Raw genomic sequence first — 19,355 nt, 5'->3', positions numbered from 1 at the left:
TTAGTGTGTCATTTTGTCATTTTTTTGTTTTCTTCTTTTAGCCCTATTGTAGCGTAGGGCTAGTGTGTCGTGAATTTCTTTTCCCTTTTTATTGGAGTTTGTGTCTTGGATTGTTGTCTTGATGAAACCTACATGATGATTAAGACTATCTTCTTGTATTTCTATATATGCCAGTAGTAGGCTTGATACTTTGTCTCATCTATAATGCTGCCTAATATAGGCTAAGTGAAAGACTCTTGTGTCAAAAAGCTATCACTCTGGCCCCTCTTAGCAACTATTCCTAAAAAACCAGTCTTTTGTGAGAATATATATATATATATATATATATATATATATATATATATATATATATTTGAAGAAATTTGGTGAGAAGTTATTCAGGAACTTTCCTCAATCCATATCCTTGCCGAGCTACTCAATTACAGATCAATTTCGAATGTCAAAATGGATAGGAATCTCAACTTGTATCCACTAACCTCGGATATGAAACCAATAAAATCCAACCCGGTTTCACCCCTAATCTCAATCTTTAATTCTTGGAGGTTTATTGCTGTCACTTGATCTCTTCGCTATATTGGAGAGGAACAATTATTTGGGTTATAAAATTATGTGCTAAGTGTATATCTTATATGCGTGACTAGAAAAACACCATCTGAATGGCTGTCTTAATAAAAGGATAACTTAATTATCATGGACATATTTCAACAACACAGTAAATTAAAGGCATTCGCATGAGACTGCACGAGACTGTCTACATAAGGGTCACATGCAGCAAATAAATATGCAGTAGAATTGGCAACTAAAGTATGATCAAATAATTACGTTACTGCAATGCACATTAGGAAGGTTCTCCTGCACACTAACCAGCAAAAGCTGTGAAAGATTTGAAACTCAGAATGTAGCCTATTGATACAATCAAGAGAAACAAGTATGAAACAATCTACGGACATTATCTTAACCCACGACCATGGGCAAGAAAACTCCTAAATATTTTGCCTCTGGTAAGTTACAGTACATGCTTGCCTGATAGTATAAACCAATTTCAGCTCTCGCGAAGGAATGGGCTCCATGATCGACTCGTTTTCTCCAATCAGTATTCCTCTCAGGATGATATATCATGGCCGTTAGAAGCTGTTGGAACAGGGTGCTGCTCGACCAGGTCTCCAGCATTTCCATTCTGCAGGAAAATGAAATGCTGATAGTATTAGATAAAGAAGTGTAAAATTAATATGGAGTCATGAATACATGTCTGCGAAATGAAAGAAATGCCAATAATAACACACTGTTCTCAGAACCAATTTTCCATCACATAGGGAAATATACTACAAAGGTCTCTGGATTTCTACTTTGTAGAATTATGCAATTAGAGCCTACAGTGTTATTTTATTCTTATAAAAATAGATCCTAGATCCCAGTAGTTTCCAACTTTATAAGATGGGTCCTCATGGTTTTATTTCTTTACAAGGGGTCCCATGTGTTTTCATACGATTTAAAACAAGGCCTGGTTTACAATCTTCTCAAAATTACTCCCTATGACTCTAAGCTATAGAGAGTAATCTTATGATGAAGTAGGATACATGAACTAACGAACAGATTTCTTTCGTAAAACTAAAACCAGAACGACAAATTATATAAAGTTGAAAATCACACAATCTATTATATTAAATTAAAACAACGTAAAAAGGATGTAAAGCATAAATGGACAGATTTAGTACTTCTTTTCCCCCAAATATTACTCAGCCAATGTTGCTCAATGGTTGTCAATTTCACAAGCAGCTATAAGTATGACCCAATGAATCAATGTGGTAGTGCAAATTTCGATGAATTAATGTACAGCAAGACATCTTTAAGAGAACTGCTTTTCAGGCTGACGGGTTGAAAACTTACTCCATCCTTTGGTTCCGAAGGGGCAATCTGAATGGGCACTGGTGGAGTTTTTGAAAGGTCCCTCAATGTACCCTGCAGAACCATATGGGTAAGGAGAAACATATATAAAATTACGTTCCAATTCAGTTAGACAGTATAATGCAACTTCATTTTCTGAAATATTTAACAAGAATGCCACCATAAACTCAACAACAAATTTATGATATCATTTGAGTTTACTTAGCTGACCAATTAGATGGCTGGAGACTTTCCAAAAATGCCAATGACTGAGAGAGCAAGTACTGGTGGGCCTACCTAAGCTTGAGCCTAGGCCCACCATAGAAGGTCTTGACCAAGCAAAGCAAAAGTAAATTGAAGTCCTACAGATAAACCCAAGAACAAAAGCCCAAATACCTCAATTTTTTTTTATCCTCTATGTCGCCTTTCTTTATGTAAAATAGCTCATCAACTGGAAAGATAGCTAATATGTATGATAGTTGGGACATGCTTAAAGCAATCATAGCTATAGCAACAAGACAGCAGCAGCTACTCGTGGAGTGCTGATCAGTGGAGGGAATTGACGGTGTGGCAGGAGACTGCCTGAGTGATCAGAGGTAATGGAGCTAGTGCAGGAGAGAAAGGATCAGCAATGCGTGTTGTTGAAGCAGTCAGGCAGTGGACAGGTCTGGTGGTAAGGAAAAGGACAAGCAATGAAAGTTCAAGCCTAGCTTCCAAGTGCTGTTACTCTTGAGATGCTGCTAACCTACTAAACACGTCAAAAAGAAGGGCAGGATGATGGTCTTCAGAGAAAAGAGCTAGATCAAATGCTTTATATAATAAGATAACTTGAAGAGATTTCAATATTCTTCCAATTATACAAGATTACAAAGTTTCCTCCAAGTTGAGAGGAGTGATGTCTAAAGAGGCAGATGGGTGGATCCAGAAGCTAGATCAGATGATGTGAGGAGACAATTTTGGTGTCTGGGTGTTGAAATCTCTAGTCGTGCATTTATTTGGATTGATGGTTAAGATATCAAAGTATCCATTGTTATTAAAGCCTTCATCTGTTCACATTCTGACTTCTTAACCAGGATCAGGCTATGGCATTGAAGCACAATCCTGGCCCAAAACCTATTCAGTCTTGATTTTCTAAATACAGGCCCTACCATATGTTTGAAAATTAATCTTCCCCAAGCCAGATCAAGATGTGATCCAACCAGAGAAGCTTTGTCTTCCCATCCTCACTAAAAGGTGTATTAGGTCAATAACATAAATTGGCAACCAATTTTAACTACAATACATGATATATAACATGTGGTATATTTCTATGGGCTTAAAATAGATTTAGAAGAAGATTAAAAGAAAGGATAGAAGATGAAAGAGAGAAGATAACCACTGGAAACTAATCTTTACTACACCAGTAGCTCTAAATAAGCCCCCCCTATGAACCAGATCTGGACTAATCTATTTGCAAGAAAATTCTAAAATTTTTATGGGAGGTAGCCTCGTGAGTCTATGATCTAATGGCTTGAAATAATGAAATTCCGATGTCAGGATGAGAAGTTATGAAGGAAAAAGTGAAAGTAGATCGAAACTGAACAAAAATAGAAATACCAATGCTACGGCAATCATTAGAGGATGGAACAACCATGGGATGGTGGAGATCGGCCATATGGGTGAGTTGCTCATAGATGTAAATGATGGCTAGGGTTTCTAAGTTAGATCTACTCCTAAAAAAATAACGGCTACAATTAACAGTAAAAACAAGAGAAAAAATTAACTTAAATCAATATTCATTCCATGATCTCATAATCCTCCAAATAAACAATGACCACTTCTATTTATCTCATAATCCTCCAAATAAACAATGACCACTTCTAACTACACTTAGTTAGACTCAACCTAGCTGATTGACTCTCGCGGTAGAATAGTATCACTCCACCACGCTTTCGACACCTTGCCGTCAAGATAACTAGTACACAAGCTAAATCTATTGGCTCATGACGTGCTTGTGGGCCCACGAGTTAGGCTTGCATCAAGCTCAAACTGCATGCAAGTTGGCTCAATCAATTAATGCAGGCCCACCAAGTCGCTCCACTAGTCATCTTTGGTTTGTACTCAAGCCCAAAATCATACTCATGGGTCCAAAAGTCACACGAGGTGATCGAGCCGATTTGAGAAAATTTAACCTGTCTTGAAATTTGTGCACATCCATCTCTTCCATCCATTTGCCCCTAACCCTAACCCTATAGACATCTATAGGGGCACTATCACAAGCCGCTGTAAATTTTTAAGTTTTTACCCTTTATCTCACACACACTCTCCTCCTACTTCACCAAACTCATCCAATGGTCGATCTGGTGAGTCCTGGCTACTCTGCACTCTGGTAAACTCAAGTGAGTTTTTTTTTTCCAATTTCTCTCTCTTTGTCACCCATTTTTTAATGGTTCTTTTCTTATTGCTACAGAACAACAATGAAGAGAACTCTTTCTTTACTATTGTTCTGTAGTAATAATTTGACAAATTTAAATTAAAATTTTTGAGTAAGATTTTTCTTTAGATTTTAGATTTCATATGTGACTGATTTTTATTTTCTTATTTTTTCCATTATTTTTTCTACATTTTTAAAAAATTTCTACATTTTTAGAATTTTTCTAAATTTTTAGAATTTTTTCTGTATTTTTAAATAAAATTTAGAATTTTAGATAATAAAAAATAGTCTGATCCAATACGGACGGTCGATATGACTGGTACAGCCGTTACTAACGACTGATCCCAATCCATATATCAAGTTTTGAAACCTTGCAGTGATATAGTGAAGATGGCTCAATTATGCTTTCGAGAGATCTACCATCTCATAGGTTGCCTCTCTCTATCATATCTAACAGAGATAGTCATTTTCTCAGCCACTTTTGGAGAAACTTATAGAGATGATCTAATATTAAGCTTGATTTTAGTAGCGGTTGTCTTGGACAGATAGGCAAACGAAGTTCATTAATTATTATTTGGGTGATCTTCTTAGAAACATGGTGAGTGATCATTTAAAGACTTGGGACCAAAAGTTATATCAAGCTGAGTTCGCATTCAATCACTTTGTCAAACATAGCACTGACTTTAGTTTTTTTCATATTGTGTATGGTTTGATGTTGTCACCCTCGAACAGATAGGCAAAGAAAGTTCATTAATCATTCTTTGGGTGATCTTCTTAGAAGCATGGTGAGTGATCATTTAAAGACTTGGGATCAAAAGTTATATCAAGCCATGTTTGCCTTCTATTGCTTTGTCAATCATAGCACCAACTTTAGTCTTTTTCACATTGTGTATGGCTTGATGTTGCATAATCCACGTGACTTAGCACCCCTACTTGATATTTGGCATACTCATAGCAAGGTCAAGGATTTTGTTGTGCAACTTCACAATGTTCATAAGATGACTCAATAGAATCTCCTAGTAGTGATGACCAGATACAAGCAACCTGCTGATAACAAGTGTCGACATGTGGAATTTGATGTTGCAATTTGGTGTGGGTTGTGTTAAATAATGCTTGATTATTTGTTGGGGAGTACAATGGACTCGTTGCACATATAATTGGTCCACTGGAGGCCCTTGAGAAAATTAATCCTAATGCCTATAGACTGAAGCTTCCCAATCATATTCGAATGTCAGATGTCTTCAATGTCAAACATCTTATACCCTTTCATGGGTGAATTTTCTACAACCTAGGGAAGATGATGCAGCAGCATAAGGAGGAGCGTATGATGATTTAGGATTGTCATCCAAGCTGAATCAAAGGGTCTCTGGATAACATCACCAAATTGGGCAAAATTATAGATTATTTTCAGTGGAAACGCTGTTCTGAGCAAAACTTGAGACCACACTTTAAGAGCAATCATATTTTGGTCAATTCCATCATTTAGGCCTCCAAAATCACATTTTTACTAGTTTAGAAGATATTTGTTTGTTTAATATCTTTTTCTAGAAACCCTGAATTTGACTGGTTCTTTCAAATTTTGGACATTTAGTATTAGCTCTATCTGTATTTATCTCGTTTTTACTATTTTTAGCAAAATTATGATTTTGCTTTTTAGGTCATTTCTTTCCTATATGTTGTTGAAGATTCAAATAAAAAGGGGATACTTGGTCAATGGAATAAAATTAGTAGAGTTTTCCAATGTTCTTGGTGTTTTCTAGAATCAACAAGGCTTTGATGCCCTAGTTTGTGGTATTTTCTTAGGAAAATCAACAAGACCAAGGAAGGTGCTATTGCTCCGACTCATTGGTATTCATTTTCTTACATGAGGTGCATCAAGATTGCTAAGGTTTTATGGTTACTCAGCTTTTTGGAACCCCACAAATCAATGGAGAACTAGTGTGCCGCTTTTAGGCATTCCAGAGATGCCCACAGCTTGCTATGATGAGCTTATAACCTTTCACCCTCGAGGAGAGTCGACTGACTCTTTTGGTTATATTGCTTGGCAAAGTGCTTGACTTAGATGATTTTCAAGTGGAGTTCTACTAGGAGTGCTGGGATACCCTAGGACCATTTGGCTAGGCATTCTGTCAGTTTCAAGTGAGTGGCACCTGTCTGGTCTATTGGGGCTAAATCTACATTATTTTAATTCGCAAGGTGGCTCATCCATCGCAAGTAGGTAACTACCATAATGAAGGCACTATTGCTAGCCCTAGTTAGCACTGAGCAAACAACCTTCATGGTTGGGCGGCATATCTCTCATAATACTTTGGTTGCTTAAGAAATGGCTCATTCTTTAGAGCATTCTAAAATAGGTCATCTTGACATGATTAAATTAGACATGGAAAAGACCTACAATCGGCTTAGCTAGAAGGCTATTGAGTTTATTTGACTTGCATAATTTTCCCCTGATAAATCATAGAGAGTGGAACCTTGGCCTCGTAAATCTTTGGTCCAGTCATGTTCTTGCTCAACAAATACAATCTATTTCATTGCCTCATTTCCCTTTCACGGATGACTAGATATGCAAATATGTTTGGTCTAATCTCCCCTAAGTTTGCCTATGATTTTATGGTTGGCCAAACTCCTCATGAGCCTGAAATCTAGGATGGCTTTGAGTGGGCTTGGAATTTGGGATGTCTAGTGGTCAATTGTACCCTTTCGGTGTTTCCCCACATTATTATTATTTTTTTTTGGTGTAAGGTGGCGTGGAGTCGGTTGCCTTCCAAGGCCTGGTTTTGTGCTTTAAATTTCATTCTCTCTCCTCTTTGCCCATGGTGTAATGCAGATAAGGATCTTGATCATATCTTTCTAATATGTTCTTTTTGCCTAAGGCATTTTGGGATGTTTGCATGACCTCTTTCGAGGCGGCATTCACTTTCTCTAAAGACCGGCTCTGCTCCTCATGGATCAGTGAAAGGCAAGGCAAGTCCAAGGACCAACATCTTTTTCTCTTTTTTTCAAAGGTCACAATGCTAGATATTTGGTTAATTAATATGCCTTCTACTTCCTCTCTCTTCTGCACAACGTTGTCCAAAAAAACTAACTATTTCTTTGATTCCTACTTAGTGAGCATGGCCCAATTGAGGATATCAGAATTTGTGGTTTCTCTCAAGGTTCAAAAAATTGGGGTTGAGATCAATCTCCCAAAAAAAAGGATATGTATCGGGCATATCGATCAAATTAGCTGTATCGACTACTAAGATCAAATCAGATCAAACTATTTTTTAATTAAATAAAATTCTAAATTTTATTTAAAAATGCTACAAAATTTCTAAAGTTTAAATATATGATAAAAATAAAAAATAATAATTACTCACATATGAAGCCTAGAAAACTAAAGTAATACTTACTTAAAATTGTTGCAACGAAAGAGAGTGTGGAAGAAATGAAAAGAAAAAACAAGAAAAAAATTCCACCGCAGTAAAGGAGAAGAAAAAAATTGTAATAAAGAAATAAGAGAAGAGAGAAATAAATAAATAAAATTAAAAAAAATCACATACACGAGGTACCGGAGTTAGATCTGCATCGCTGGAGTTTACCGTAGCTGAATTTCTGCATCTGAGAACAATACCTATGGTAGGGAAAGAGAGAAATAAAGAGAGAAACAACGTGAGAGGAGAAATCTGGATCGGGATCAGCCGATCTTTCAAACCATGGTCCCTCCCTCCAATTGGATATTTAAACTTAACTTCAATAGATCTTTTTAATCTACCTCAGATTGTGGCATTGGAGGATATATTGTCGATAACTTTAAGGAGCTTGGTGTAGGTGCTATTATGAATCTGCTTAAGTGTGGGGACCCTCTACATGTGGAGGCTTGGGCATTAATGGAGGACCTCACTTGTGCAAACTACCTTCACCTTTGGCCCCTGCATGTGAGGTTGACTAACTCCCCTTGCTGCAACCGGTTCGCAATAGCAAGCATGCTCCATTAACAATACGGGACCTTATTGAAGAAATTTGTCATGTGCTTCGCACCTATCCACCTCAATCCTTTCGCCACATTAACCATGAAGGAAATCCGGAGGCTAATTGGCTCGTCGTTGTAGGTCGGGATAGCGCTATTGTTTTGTTTTGGACTTCAGATGTGCCGAGTCCTTAATTATGCATTCTAATAGAGCGCCTCCTCCTTTTGCTTATTGCATAGAAGAGTCCACAATGATGTAAATTCTGAGGCTTAGGCGTGGTTAATATAAATTACTATTTTTACTTTAATAGAAGAGTCCACAATAATCATACACAAAATACAAACCTTATAATTGAAATCCTTATATTGTGTTAGCACCCGTTAGTAATAGATATTTGCTTCATATAAGCCCTAGTCTCAATTCTCACATCCCTAATATTATTTCTGATTTTTCTTGCATTATAAGCTGTAGTCCAATGGTTTAAAAATATAACAGCAAAAAGGAGAAGTTGTTATATATCCTATTGTTTGGTGTCATGAAAGTCAAAGCTATAAGCTGAAGTCCTCCAAATCATTTATAAGTGTAATAGAAAATTGGTTTTCTAGAACCGAGCCAAGCTCGAGCCAACTCTACATTAGCTCCTTGCATGAGCTCAAAATTGGTTTCCAATAATTTTGATTTTTTAGCAATTAGTACTCTAACCATAATAAAGGAATCCATTTTAGGGACAATTTTGGACTCACCAATACCCATTTGATGAAAATCTAGTATCAATGCTATTTTTAGAACTTTTCCTCTTAGGCTCAAGCTTGCTTGAGCTCAGCTCCATTACCCATTTACACCGCTATATATGAATGTCATCACTCTATCCTTGGGCTATTGAAATCTAGAGGACTCTAGTCCAAAAAATAAATCTATATGGCTAGATCTATCAGAAATACATACTTGGAGAAAAGGACAAACCACATCATTAAATATCTTTTGGCCCTTCATCCTAAACATATAACTCTGACCTTATAGAATTTACTAAAGCATCCAATATACATAATTCAATCTTATTTTGCATGCTTCCAAGTTCCAAGGATCCAATAACTCCCCATCAACAAAGTTAAGCTAGACTCAGGGTTTTTTTTCCCCAACCAACATAGAGATCAAAGATACCGTCGTAGAATCATGAAAATCTTAAAAAAAAAAAGACTAAATAAAAGCAATGTAAAGTCACCAGGAAATAAATAAGGTGCAAATATAATATGGCTAACCTTATTTGCCCACATTAATCCACAAGCATTGCACAAAGTCCTCGGTCCATCAGGTCCACGACGCATCATTGGTGTAGACTTTGCACTAATGCCACAATGATGGCACCTAAATCATATTCATAGAGAAATGACACATCAAACATTGGAAAGAGACACCCTATTATGCATTTAAGGTTGACGCTATAGCAAAACATTCACCAATGAAAAAAACTAAAATATTAAATGAAAGCGTTAGCAATTTCAAACATCAACGGTCACATAAAAAGGACGAAATCCTATGCACTCAAAATAATAGTGGATATGATATTCCAACATTCTAATGCCTTATTAGTTGGTTGACCAACTTACTCAGATGCAGATGAGGGCCGACCTTCCACTGAACCCCATTTTTGTGTACCATCCCAACTTAAAACATCTGATGTTGCATCTTCAGGTTTTGATTTTGACGATGTGAATTGACCTCTATTACGTTGCATCCTGAGGAGAAACAATATTAATATCTTGTATGTCAAGAACCACCAAATGTTTATGAAATGGTTGATAATTTGAGGAACAAGAAAGAAACAAAATGAACAGAAATTCTATCAGCATGGAATCAAATAGCCTATTATGCAAACAGAAGACCAGTAACAACAAGGCAACCTATCAAAAAGTTATAAGCAGATGAATAGTACAAGTTATTGAATAGAAAATAGAACATACAAAGCACCATTTCGTAATGAACATTTTCAAATCAAACATTAGCCATCATCATTCAGACTAGAGTTAACCTCACATATTCCAAAAAATAAATAATAAAGCATAAAAGTACATTTTTAAAACCATATCACGAGAGTTTACTTACCAAAGAATGGTTTATTGATTGAAACTCCAGAGTAAAAGCATAAAACTACAATGCTAAATTTGAATTGTTGGAGAAGAGAGTATTATTCAAGATTATGACTTTCTATTGATAGAAGCCATGAGAAAATATTTTCTCTAAATATATCTTTCATTCACAATCTAAATTATGCTTCACATACAGGCTCCCACGCCCAAAAGATCTATAGAATATCTTCAACATGAAACAGCTTGAACATTTCAAAGCATCCACTTCTCACCTGAGTGCAACCTCCTTCCGAACAGTGTATCTTATCTTCTTGTCAAAGTTCCTCTCTTTTCTCTTCTCCCGAAACCTCATCAAAGAAGCCACTCTATGGGGAAAATTCACTCTCTGTAGAACATCAAAAGTAGTATCATTTCAAGCCCAACAGCTCCCAATTCTATCATTACCAACACACAAAAACAAAGGTAGACAGTACTCTATTGTACGAGCTGGAAGAAGACGGAAGTGAACCCATAGCAGGAGTAATCTCCCGCCCTCCCAGCAACAGGAGCACCGCTTGAACCTACAACAACATGATCCAAATGACTCCATGACTATTCTAAAGCCAGTATTAAAAAAAAAAAAAAGTTCTCACCTTTTCGGGGGAAACGGAATCGAACACGTAGACCTCCCCCTGGAACGAGAGAGTGAGCTGATTGCCCCCGATCGGAGCTGCGACGATGCCGTGCGGATCCGACGGCCCATCTCCGTCCATCCCATCGCCTTCCACGGCCACGTCGTGGTCCTCCTCCATCCGGTCCCCGCCGCCACCATTGTTCGCCTCGTACCTCTGCATCGCCTCCGCCGCCGCGACCATTTGCGCTTCTCCGCCGCCTCCGGCGGCCGGGTGAGCGAGATGGCTAGGATTTTCGCTCATCTCCAAATCAAGAGATCAGCCGAAATTCCTCGACGAGAAATCGAGGTAGGAGATCAAACGGTCGGGACCAAGGGAGGATACGTAGGAGACATTCGGTCGAATATTCCTAGGATTTCGATCGAGAAGAACTGAAGGGAGAAGGAGAGGAAACCCTAGAAAAATTGGGGGAACGAAGACGAGGACAGGGGAGAGCTGGAGCTGAAGAGAGCAAAGTGGGTCTGGTCCGTTGACGAACAAATACGAACCGTCGGATGGGGTGTGCGGGAATCACGAGGCATGGAGCGTAAAGCGTGAGCGTCCACCGCGACGATCACGGGATCGCCGTACTGTACGTCTGCGGTTACCGCGGGCTCTGGGCTGTCAAAATGGGCCAAACGGCAGGTTTTGTACGTACCTTCACGACGGGTGGAAAAAGAAAACTACCATTTCCATCTTTCCTTGCAAATAAAAACTATGTATGTAACAAAAATAATAAATATCACATATTATTATTATTATATAATTTACTTTTAATAAATATTTTTTTAATCCTATTATATTATTATTATTATGTGTGTCAGATTTAAATGACTAGGAAAAATTATTAGTCTTATTTTATATTAAATGGTGAGCTTTTAATTAAACTTAGTTCCATGTCATCTTTGAGTTTAACTAGATTTAGATTTGAATGTCGACGTATAATAAAATGAATATGAAATATGAAATTAGATCTTTGATTAAAATTTTAATACCGACAAGCGTCATACCATCGTACCTCGTGAATTATTACGTCTGCTCGTACTAATTTTTACCTCATGATTTGTGAACTATTTGCACACAACTTCGGGCCCTACTGGGAAAGGCCCGTAAGACTAACAAAGTCTTCATTCAATAATGAGGTTATCTCGTATTAGAGTTATTTTGAATTATTTTAAATTTTGATAGCCTCTAAATATATGGAAGGTCTATCTAGGATTATGCAAGAATATTGAAATTTCTATCATCTACCTTATCTCTCTCAACATTCTCATTCGATCTAAGACTGATGTTGTCAAGTCGACTTCATCCATTTCCTTCTCGACTGTCATCCTCTTAGTTCAGTAAAGCCAACCATCTTCTCCTTCCACCATCAATCTCTAGCCGTCAGCTAGCTCCTCCCTTCTTATTCGTCGATTCTCCTTCTTCTTTAGAGCCGACCATATTCTCCCCCTTCTTCCATTTTAAATCACAAATCTACATCATGCTATCATCATCTCTATTGTCCATTTTATTCTTATCATAGACATCTCACAATCTCCATTAATTCCACCACCAAATCGTTCTCACCATCACATCAAATAAACCACCTTAGTTTGTTTGTAGCCGTTCAAATGCCAAAACCTGAGAGCATTTATTCTTTAATAGGGTTGTAGCATTCGAACACCGATTTGTGACCGTTCGAGCACAAAATCTGAGAGCCTTATTTTTTTGATAGGGTTTTAACGTTCGAATGTCATCTAGTATCGTTCAAATGTCATAGCCCAAGAAATCTAGATGATAACTTGATTCGTCCTAGCAAACCCAATATTTCTTATAAAATGACGTGATCGAGTCTCAATCACATTATGCAGATCCTAAATTATTTAATCAATAAAATGTAGGTTAATACATTCACTCAAAATTTATAATCCTTCTGTAAAATTTTACTTATCAATTATCATTCAGATAAATCAAATTCTCCTAAGACTTCTTCATTTTGTTTTTCTTTTGAATTAGGTGTCACAAGTCTCAGGTATGGATAACTATCTATATCCCTATAGATGTTGCACCTAGAAACATCCAAGAAGAAATATAATTATGAATCATATATAGCCATGCCCTTTCATCTATATAGATTTGAAGAATATTTTTATCCTAGCTTTCGACTGCAGGAATTAAATCCATCTAAAGAGAGATGATCTAACGATCGATTTTCCTTCTCTTAGGCATGTCCATAGCTAATGATTTCACTAAAATAAAAGAAACCCACTATATCAATTAAATATAGTTCTAAGATGATGACTTAATAACTCCTATAGGCCCTCTATACATAGAATAATGAAAGTAATCATAAAGGCTAGTCATTTTTAATTTATGTGAAAAATTCTTTCTCTGTAGAGAGAAATAAACTATGAATCTAATCACATTTGGATCAACCTATTCCACTATAAATACAGGTACTTATTTATATAATTTCACACCACCAAATACCAATAACTAAGGTTGAGATATTATTGCTCACCAAATCTCGCAATTTTTATGCAAATAGACTAACTCAAGTTGACGTCCTCCAACTTGGACCGCCCACGTCTCACTACACTTTGAAGTTGAAGCTCCGCTAAGATTTGGTGATGATGATCTCCTCAGTCTATATGTAACAGGTATTAGCTAGGATTTCTTCATATTTCGAAGATCTAAACTAATACCCGTCAAACTCTTAAATAATTGGAGAAAACTAATTTCAATCCGGACCAAACATTCAAATTTAGAATTTCTATTTGAAACTAAATTATACTTATACGAAGGATTAATTTTTCGATGTTTTAACACTACTCTTCAAACACTTATATACCACCTTCTAGAAAGCACTACTGTATGGTGGAAAGAATAAACAATAAGAAAACACTTAAAATTCTAATTTATTATCAATTAATCTAGTCATATAAGTAAAATATCTTATAGATAAAAAAAGTAATTTTAATAACTAATTGATTAGCATGGAATCATTGGTGTGGAAGTATATGTTCTTAATGCAGTGCAACTGTGCAGCATCTTGTGATACCATTCCAAGGTCCCTAAGTCCACAGTCCAAAATATTCTCAGCAGCTTTGTAGAGTCAATTCGCCTTCCAAGTCATTGTCCAAAAGAAGTGGAGTTCACTGGCATTTCATCTTTTTTGAATACCAAACATTAAGTAGACAGCAAATGGAAGGATATTAAGATGCTGCAGACCTCACCATGCATATGTCATTATTAATGCGTCATCTTTGTTGTCGTTGGCAATGCCGACCTCTCTCTCTCTCTCTCTTTCTCTCTTGTATTCTTTCTTGGGCATCAACAGTTTTGACTGAAGACTCCAATGGAGGTCTCAAAGGTACTTTATCCTCGAATTTAATTCAGCCAGATGTGCAGAATAATTCACCTTTTTTTTTCAGTTTATTAGTAAAGGATGCCTTTATGATCGATCATCTCGCCGTGATTAATCTGTGGCCAGAAATAACTATACACGTACAATTAATGGCTTCATGACTTTGTCTTGCTGTAAGTCAAAAAGAGAGACAAAAAGGGAGAGTTTTTGAACAAATTAGAACTCCTCTTGCATCGAAATAATTATCTCTTAAATTCATTATTAAATAAGATCTAATTTATTATAATTATAATAAAAATATTAAATTATAGTTTTAAAAATACTAATTAGTTTAGTATTTTTATTATTAAGTAATTTTGTTTTAACGGTTGAAAGATTAAGTTACAGAAATTTTTACTTAGAGATAAAATGCAGTAAATCAGACTCTATTTGGTAATAACTTTGAGGAGTAATTTATTTCGATAAAAATATGTTAAAACATGATTAGTTTGGTTAAAAACTCGACAAAAGAATACTTAGGGAGGTAGGAGAAAATTATCCTTAAAAATTAAGGATAAACAAAGAAGAAGTCAAATAACTTTCTTGAGATTCACACGCACACACACTTGCTTGGAACTAACTTCTCATGACTTACTTAATTATACTTTGATCTTATGAACTGTTGCTCATCGTTTGTTTATTTTAATCGTGAGCGTAGTGACCTCTTAAGAATATTTCTTTCGTTTAGTTATCGATTAAATTTTTATGTTAAAAAAAGAATATAAGTGTTGTTGTTCATGAGCAACTCAAGATATATCTCAGGGGGAAAAAACGTATCAAGCTTAATTAGCTTATAAGATTAGGCTTGAGACAAGCTTAAACATCCAAAGAAGAGAGTTAATTTTAAAATCTTGACCACTGTATCTGATTGAAGAACCTTAACCTAATTGACTAAGAAAGTCGACCAACGCACTAAGAAAAGTTACTGCTTTAAGGGTACTTTAATTATTCGATAATTTTGTGAAGTACCCAGAAATATAGTGAGCTTTAGAATCATTAGGGGGCATCTGGCAGCCAAAGTCAAGTAATTTCCCATCACAATTAGCAAAGAATGGCATATATAAGCGGGGCAGAACCTATTATTAATTAATCTTTATAACATATAAATTGATTGACCACCAGAGCCTATTTATACATTCCCTTCATAAATATAAGATTAAAAAAAAAAAAAAAAACTAGAGGCATACACATTAAGCTTCTGTGGATCCTCCAAACTGCTAATAGCTTATGGAACTAACTGGGCTTCTTGATCCACCAAGCTCAGCAATGGCAGTCTCAATCTTTTCCTTCATTTGAGAACTACTCATTTCCTCAGCCTGAAAGGAAGGAAATTAATTCATCAAGCCATGGCAAAAGAAGTATCTTTCAAGTCAATTAGGCATTAGATTTCAATGCTATATATATGATTTTTCTTTTGTCTTTCAGTTAGAACATCTTATCACGTCGCATTAAGGACAAAAACAAAAGAAAAAAGAAAGGTCGATTTCAATCATGTGAATTCTGTGCACACAACGTGGTTACGGTCAGTTTTGGCAATCTTTAAACAATTCTTTTATCCAATTCTACATGTGCAAGTGCTTGAAAATGTTTTGAAGATTGTGTGGAATCGAAGGGTTTTAGCATTAATTTACTTGATTTCCATGCATTTGCCATGCCAAAGCCGTGCGTTTTGTGGAAAAAGTACAAGAAAAGGTGAGGAAATTAAGGTTAAATCACCTCAACAAACAGAGTGTGCGAGAGACTCCCAGAAACAGAGGTGATGTTTGCTGTGATGATTTTGATGTGCAGAGATTCAAACACTTGACAAATCGTGACCATGGCGTCCCTCTTCTTGTTGCAAGTGATGCTGACCACCAGTAACTTGTCACCAACCTCGGACACCTTCAGCTGCGCAAAGGTTAAGATCCCAAGACCATTAATTTCAAACTAATAATTCCTTACCGCCATTAATTTGAAAGAACGAAAGAATGAATGAATGAGAGGATTACGTCTATGACTTCGATAGATGACGGGGTGGGAGAACCCATCGACCTCCTCCTCTTGTTCCTCTGCGGGAAGCAGCTCAGATCATCCAATTGCTCCAAATCGCCAAACGATCCCTTGTCCTCTTTCAGCGAGTCGACCTCCGAGACCTCGGCCAGGATTCGCCTCTCTTGATCTTGGAGTTGTTGAATGTAGTCGATCGCGTCCTTGAGTATCGACGCCTTGTCCATCTACAACAACGAATCGAGCGTCCATCAATTAGTCTACAATACTAGACCCTGAATTAGATTTTGGGTAAGACGAACAGAGACTTCAATTACCTTGGTTATGTTAGGGACTACGCTCCGCAGAGTGTACAGCTTCTCATTGAGCTTCTTTCTCCGGTTCCTCTCCATGGCGATGTTCTTCGCGGCGGGGGTGCAAGAGTTGGAACCGGAGCCGTCCGGGGAGCTCGAGTCGTAGTAGTTTGACACGGCGTCCTCGAACACCAACAAGCTGCAGCGAGGAAATTAAGGAGACATCCAAAAGTTTCAGCAAACTCGGACAAGAACAAATCTCAATCCAAATTAAGGGTAAGAAGAAGAAGAAGAAGAACCTGCCAAGCTCTTCGTTTTCCAGGAATTGCCTCATCTCCCAGTAGTACTTGTACTCCGCCTCCATGGCATCCATGTTTGCTCGTTTTTTGATTTGGTTGTGGGAGATGTAGAATTCAAGGATAATGCCCAGATTGGAGTCCACTCCTTCCTCTATATATATAGTGGTGTGTGTGTGTGTGTGTGTGTGAACTGTGAAGAGGTGGTGGGGGTGGGGGGGAGAGTGGAATAGTCTATAAGTCCGCCGCGTTGGAGAGCAGAAAACACGTGGGAAAGAGGGAGAAGAGACCACTTCTTTGAAGGAGACAGCGGCATGAAATGTCGCATAAATAGATTGGGAGTTGGGAGAGCCCAGCCAGATAGATATTAACCTAACATTCTGTTAGTCCAAGTCTAAATCAAGTGGACTTAAATATATACTAATTTTGAAAAGAATAAAGGGTTTTATAATAAATAAAAAGTGTTCTTGGTCCAAACTACAAGCAATAAAGTATATAAATAACTGTAACATATATGTGAATTAAACTAACATTTGACTTTAAATAACAGGATTGTACTACCATCTACCAATTCGGCCCCCCATCCAAATTGCAGATGGAAGCCAACAGAACGTGCCTCGGATAAAGCTGAAGTTTCTGGATTCCCAATTAGTTTAAGCCTTAATTATATCTTGATAATCCAGTATATTTTTATTTAATATTATTTTACCCCCTTAATAATAAAGTGTATAAAGTAATTAATGAATTAGGAGTATCTTGATAAATATTAATATTAATTTTTTAAATATAGTTAAGTCTCCTCTCTCATTCCGATTCTAAATTATGTTATTAGTAATATTATGGGAATGTCTACTATGATATTAATCATACTAGATAGATTTAGGTGGTGTTTAGGTATAAACTATGAGCAAGAGATTCTTAATTCTTGGATTATTCTTCAACTAGACGGGTACTTAGATATTTGATGTTTATATATATTATTCAAAAATTGTTAGGAAATTGTGATAATTTGAGATGATTGATATATCTACATACTGTATATATTAAAAAAATAGATAATTATACTTATTAAACCTAATATTTTTATATAAATTATAATATAAAAACTAAGATAAATAGTGAAAAGGATAAATAATTTTAGAATAGTTATTCTTATTTATTATTCTTAATATGAGATATTTATTCTAGAAATTAATTATTCCTATGTTAGCTAATATTTTAAAATAAGAGTGTAATAATATATTTTAATTGTGATACAAAGTGAAGGAAAATATTAATAAAATACTATTTCATTTGATATTAAATTATTTATATTCTAAAATAGAGATGTTACACGATGTTTACTTATTATTTTAAAATAAAAAATTATTTTTCAAAAAAATCCCATATATATATATATAATTAATTTGTCTTCTTTCTTGGTAGAATAAATAAATTTCGTTTGAGAACTTACAGAGTTACAGAGCCACCTGCGAAGGCTCGAGAGGATGAACCCCGTGAACCACGTGTTCTTTCTATTCCTCCACGCGTCGTCACGTGCGGAATAAAGGACAGAACGACGCCATATCACGTGGCCCCACATGTATAACCACGTGCTAGAGAGGAAGAGATTACTTGTCACGGTGGACGGAAGGCGAAAAAGGAATCCGCTGAGCTACGCAAACACAGATATACATGCGACCCGGGACTCCCGCAAATAGGAGACGAACACGTGTACTTGTGGCCAATTAAAAACAGTCTCATTTAATAATTGATGTTTACGTACTTACGATTTACAAGTCGAACCATCTAATTTGTCAAATATGTGCAGAAAATACTTTGAGTTAGATTTGAACTAACACCGTAAAAATATTATATTAAATGAAAATATTTTATTTTTAAAATAACTAAAATACTCTTATTTTTTAAATAACTAAAATGTCATTAGTATAACTTAGTGGAATATATTTTCATAGTTTTTTTTTTACTTTAGTTAACTTAACTCAAAGATTTGGTTAAGTTTAATTAACTGATCTAGTGGTAGAATATTTTCTACACATATTCGCTAAATCATTAGGCTCAATTTATAAATAGTAAAAATATAGCGTATAAATGTTAGGTTTATTTAACTAAGTTGGTTTGGGCTAACCCCATAAGGTGACTTACTTGGCTAATAATTGGTTGAGTAAGATTTTTGTTAAGGGGCACTTTTGCTCATGCCACTTAGTGAAAAAGAAGACGAGAAAAAAAGGTTTTTTTTTTTCTTTACATACAACAAGTGTTTGCAACTAGAGGATTTTTTAGTTGGGATCAATGCACAAGGATTTTTTTCTTCACATCTACAAGGGTGTTCTTGCTTCAAGAATGTTTAGGTTTCTCTATTGGAGGTGTTATCTAAACTTGTTAATTTGAAGCTTGGGTTATTGGTT

The 19,355-nt window shown here is 36.1% G+C and overlaps 2 protein-coding genes across 2 annotated transcripts; both read right to left on the bottom strand.

Moving 5' to 3' along the window:
* Positions 1-805: 805 nt before the first annotated feature.
* Positions 806-11,466, bottom strand: LOC140774288 (GATA transcription factor 20-like). The gene is made up of 7 exons (XM_073117215.1): positions 10,967-11,466; positions 10,808-10,894; positions 10,607-10,719; positions 9,855-9,983; positions 9,507-9,612; positions 1,888-1,959; positions 806-1,177 (listed from the first exon to the last, which is right to left on the bottom strand). Exons 1-7 carry the CDS (start codon positions 11,246-11,248, stop codon positions 1,103-1,105), a joined length of 864 nt encoding a protein of 287 aa, XP_072973316.1. The 5' UTR covers positions 11,249-11,466; the 3' UTR covers positions 806-1,102.
* Positions 11,467-15,430: 3,964 nt separating this feature from the next.
* LOC140773946 (transcription factor bHLH35-like) lies at positions 15,431-17,108 on the bottom strand. The gene is made up of 5 exons (XM_073116738.1): positions 16,951-17,108; positions 16,676-16,850; positions 16,361-16,585; positions 16,089-16,259; positions 15,431-15,688 (listed from the first exon to the last, which is right to left on the bottom strand). Exons 1-5 carry the CDS (start codon positions 17,022-17,024, stop codon positions 15,590-15,592), a joined length of 744 nt encoding a protein of 247 aa, XP_072972839.1. The 5' UTR covers positions 17,025-17,108; the 3' UTR covers positions 15,431-15,589.
* Between the last annotated feature and the right edge of the window lie 2,247 nt (positions 17,109-19,355).

The sequence above is a fragment of the Typha angustifolia genome, chromosome 13, assembly GCF_048772165.1.
Source record: "Typha angustifolia cultivar Huaian chromosome 13, ASM4877216v1, whole genome shotgun sequence".
Classification (NCBI taxonomy): Eukaryota; Viridiplantae; Streptophyta; class Magnoliopsida; order Poales; family Typhaceae; genus Typha; species Typha angustifolia.
Note: the sequence above shows the minus strand (reverse complement) of the source record. Positions and strands in the feature narration are given on the sequence as shown.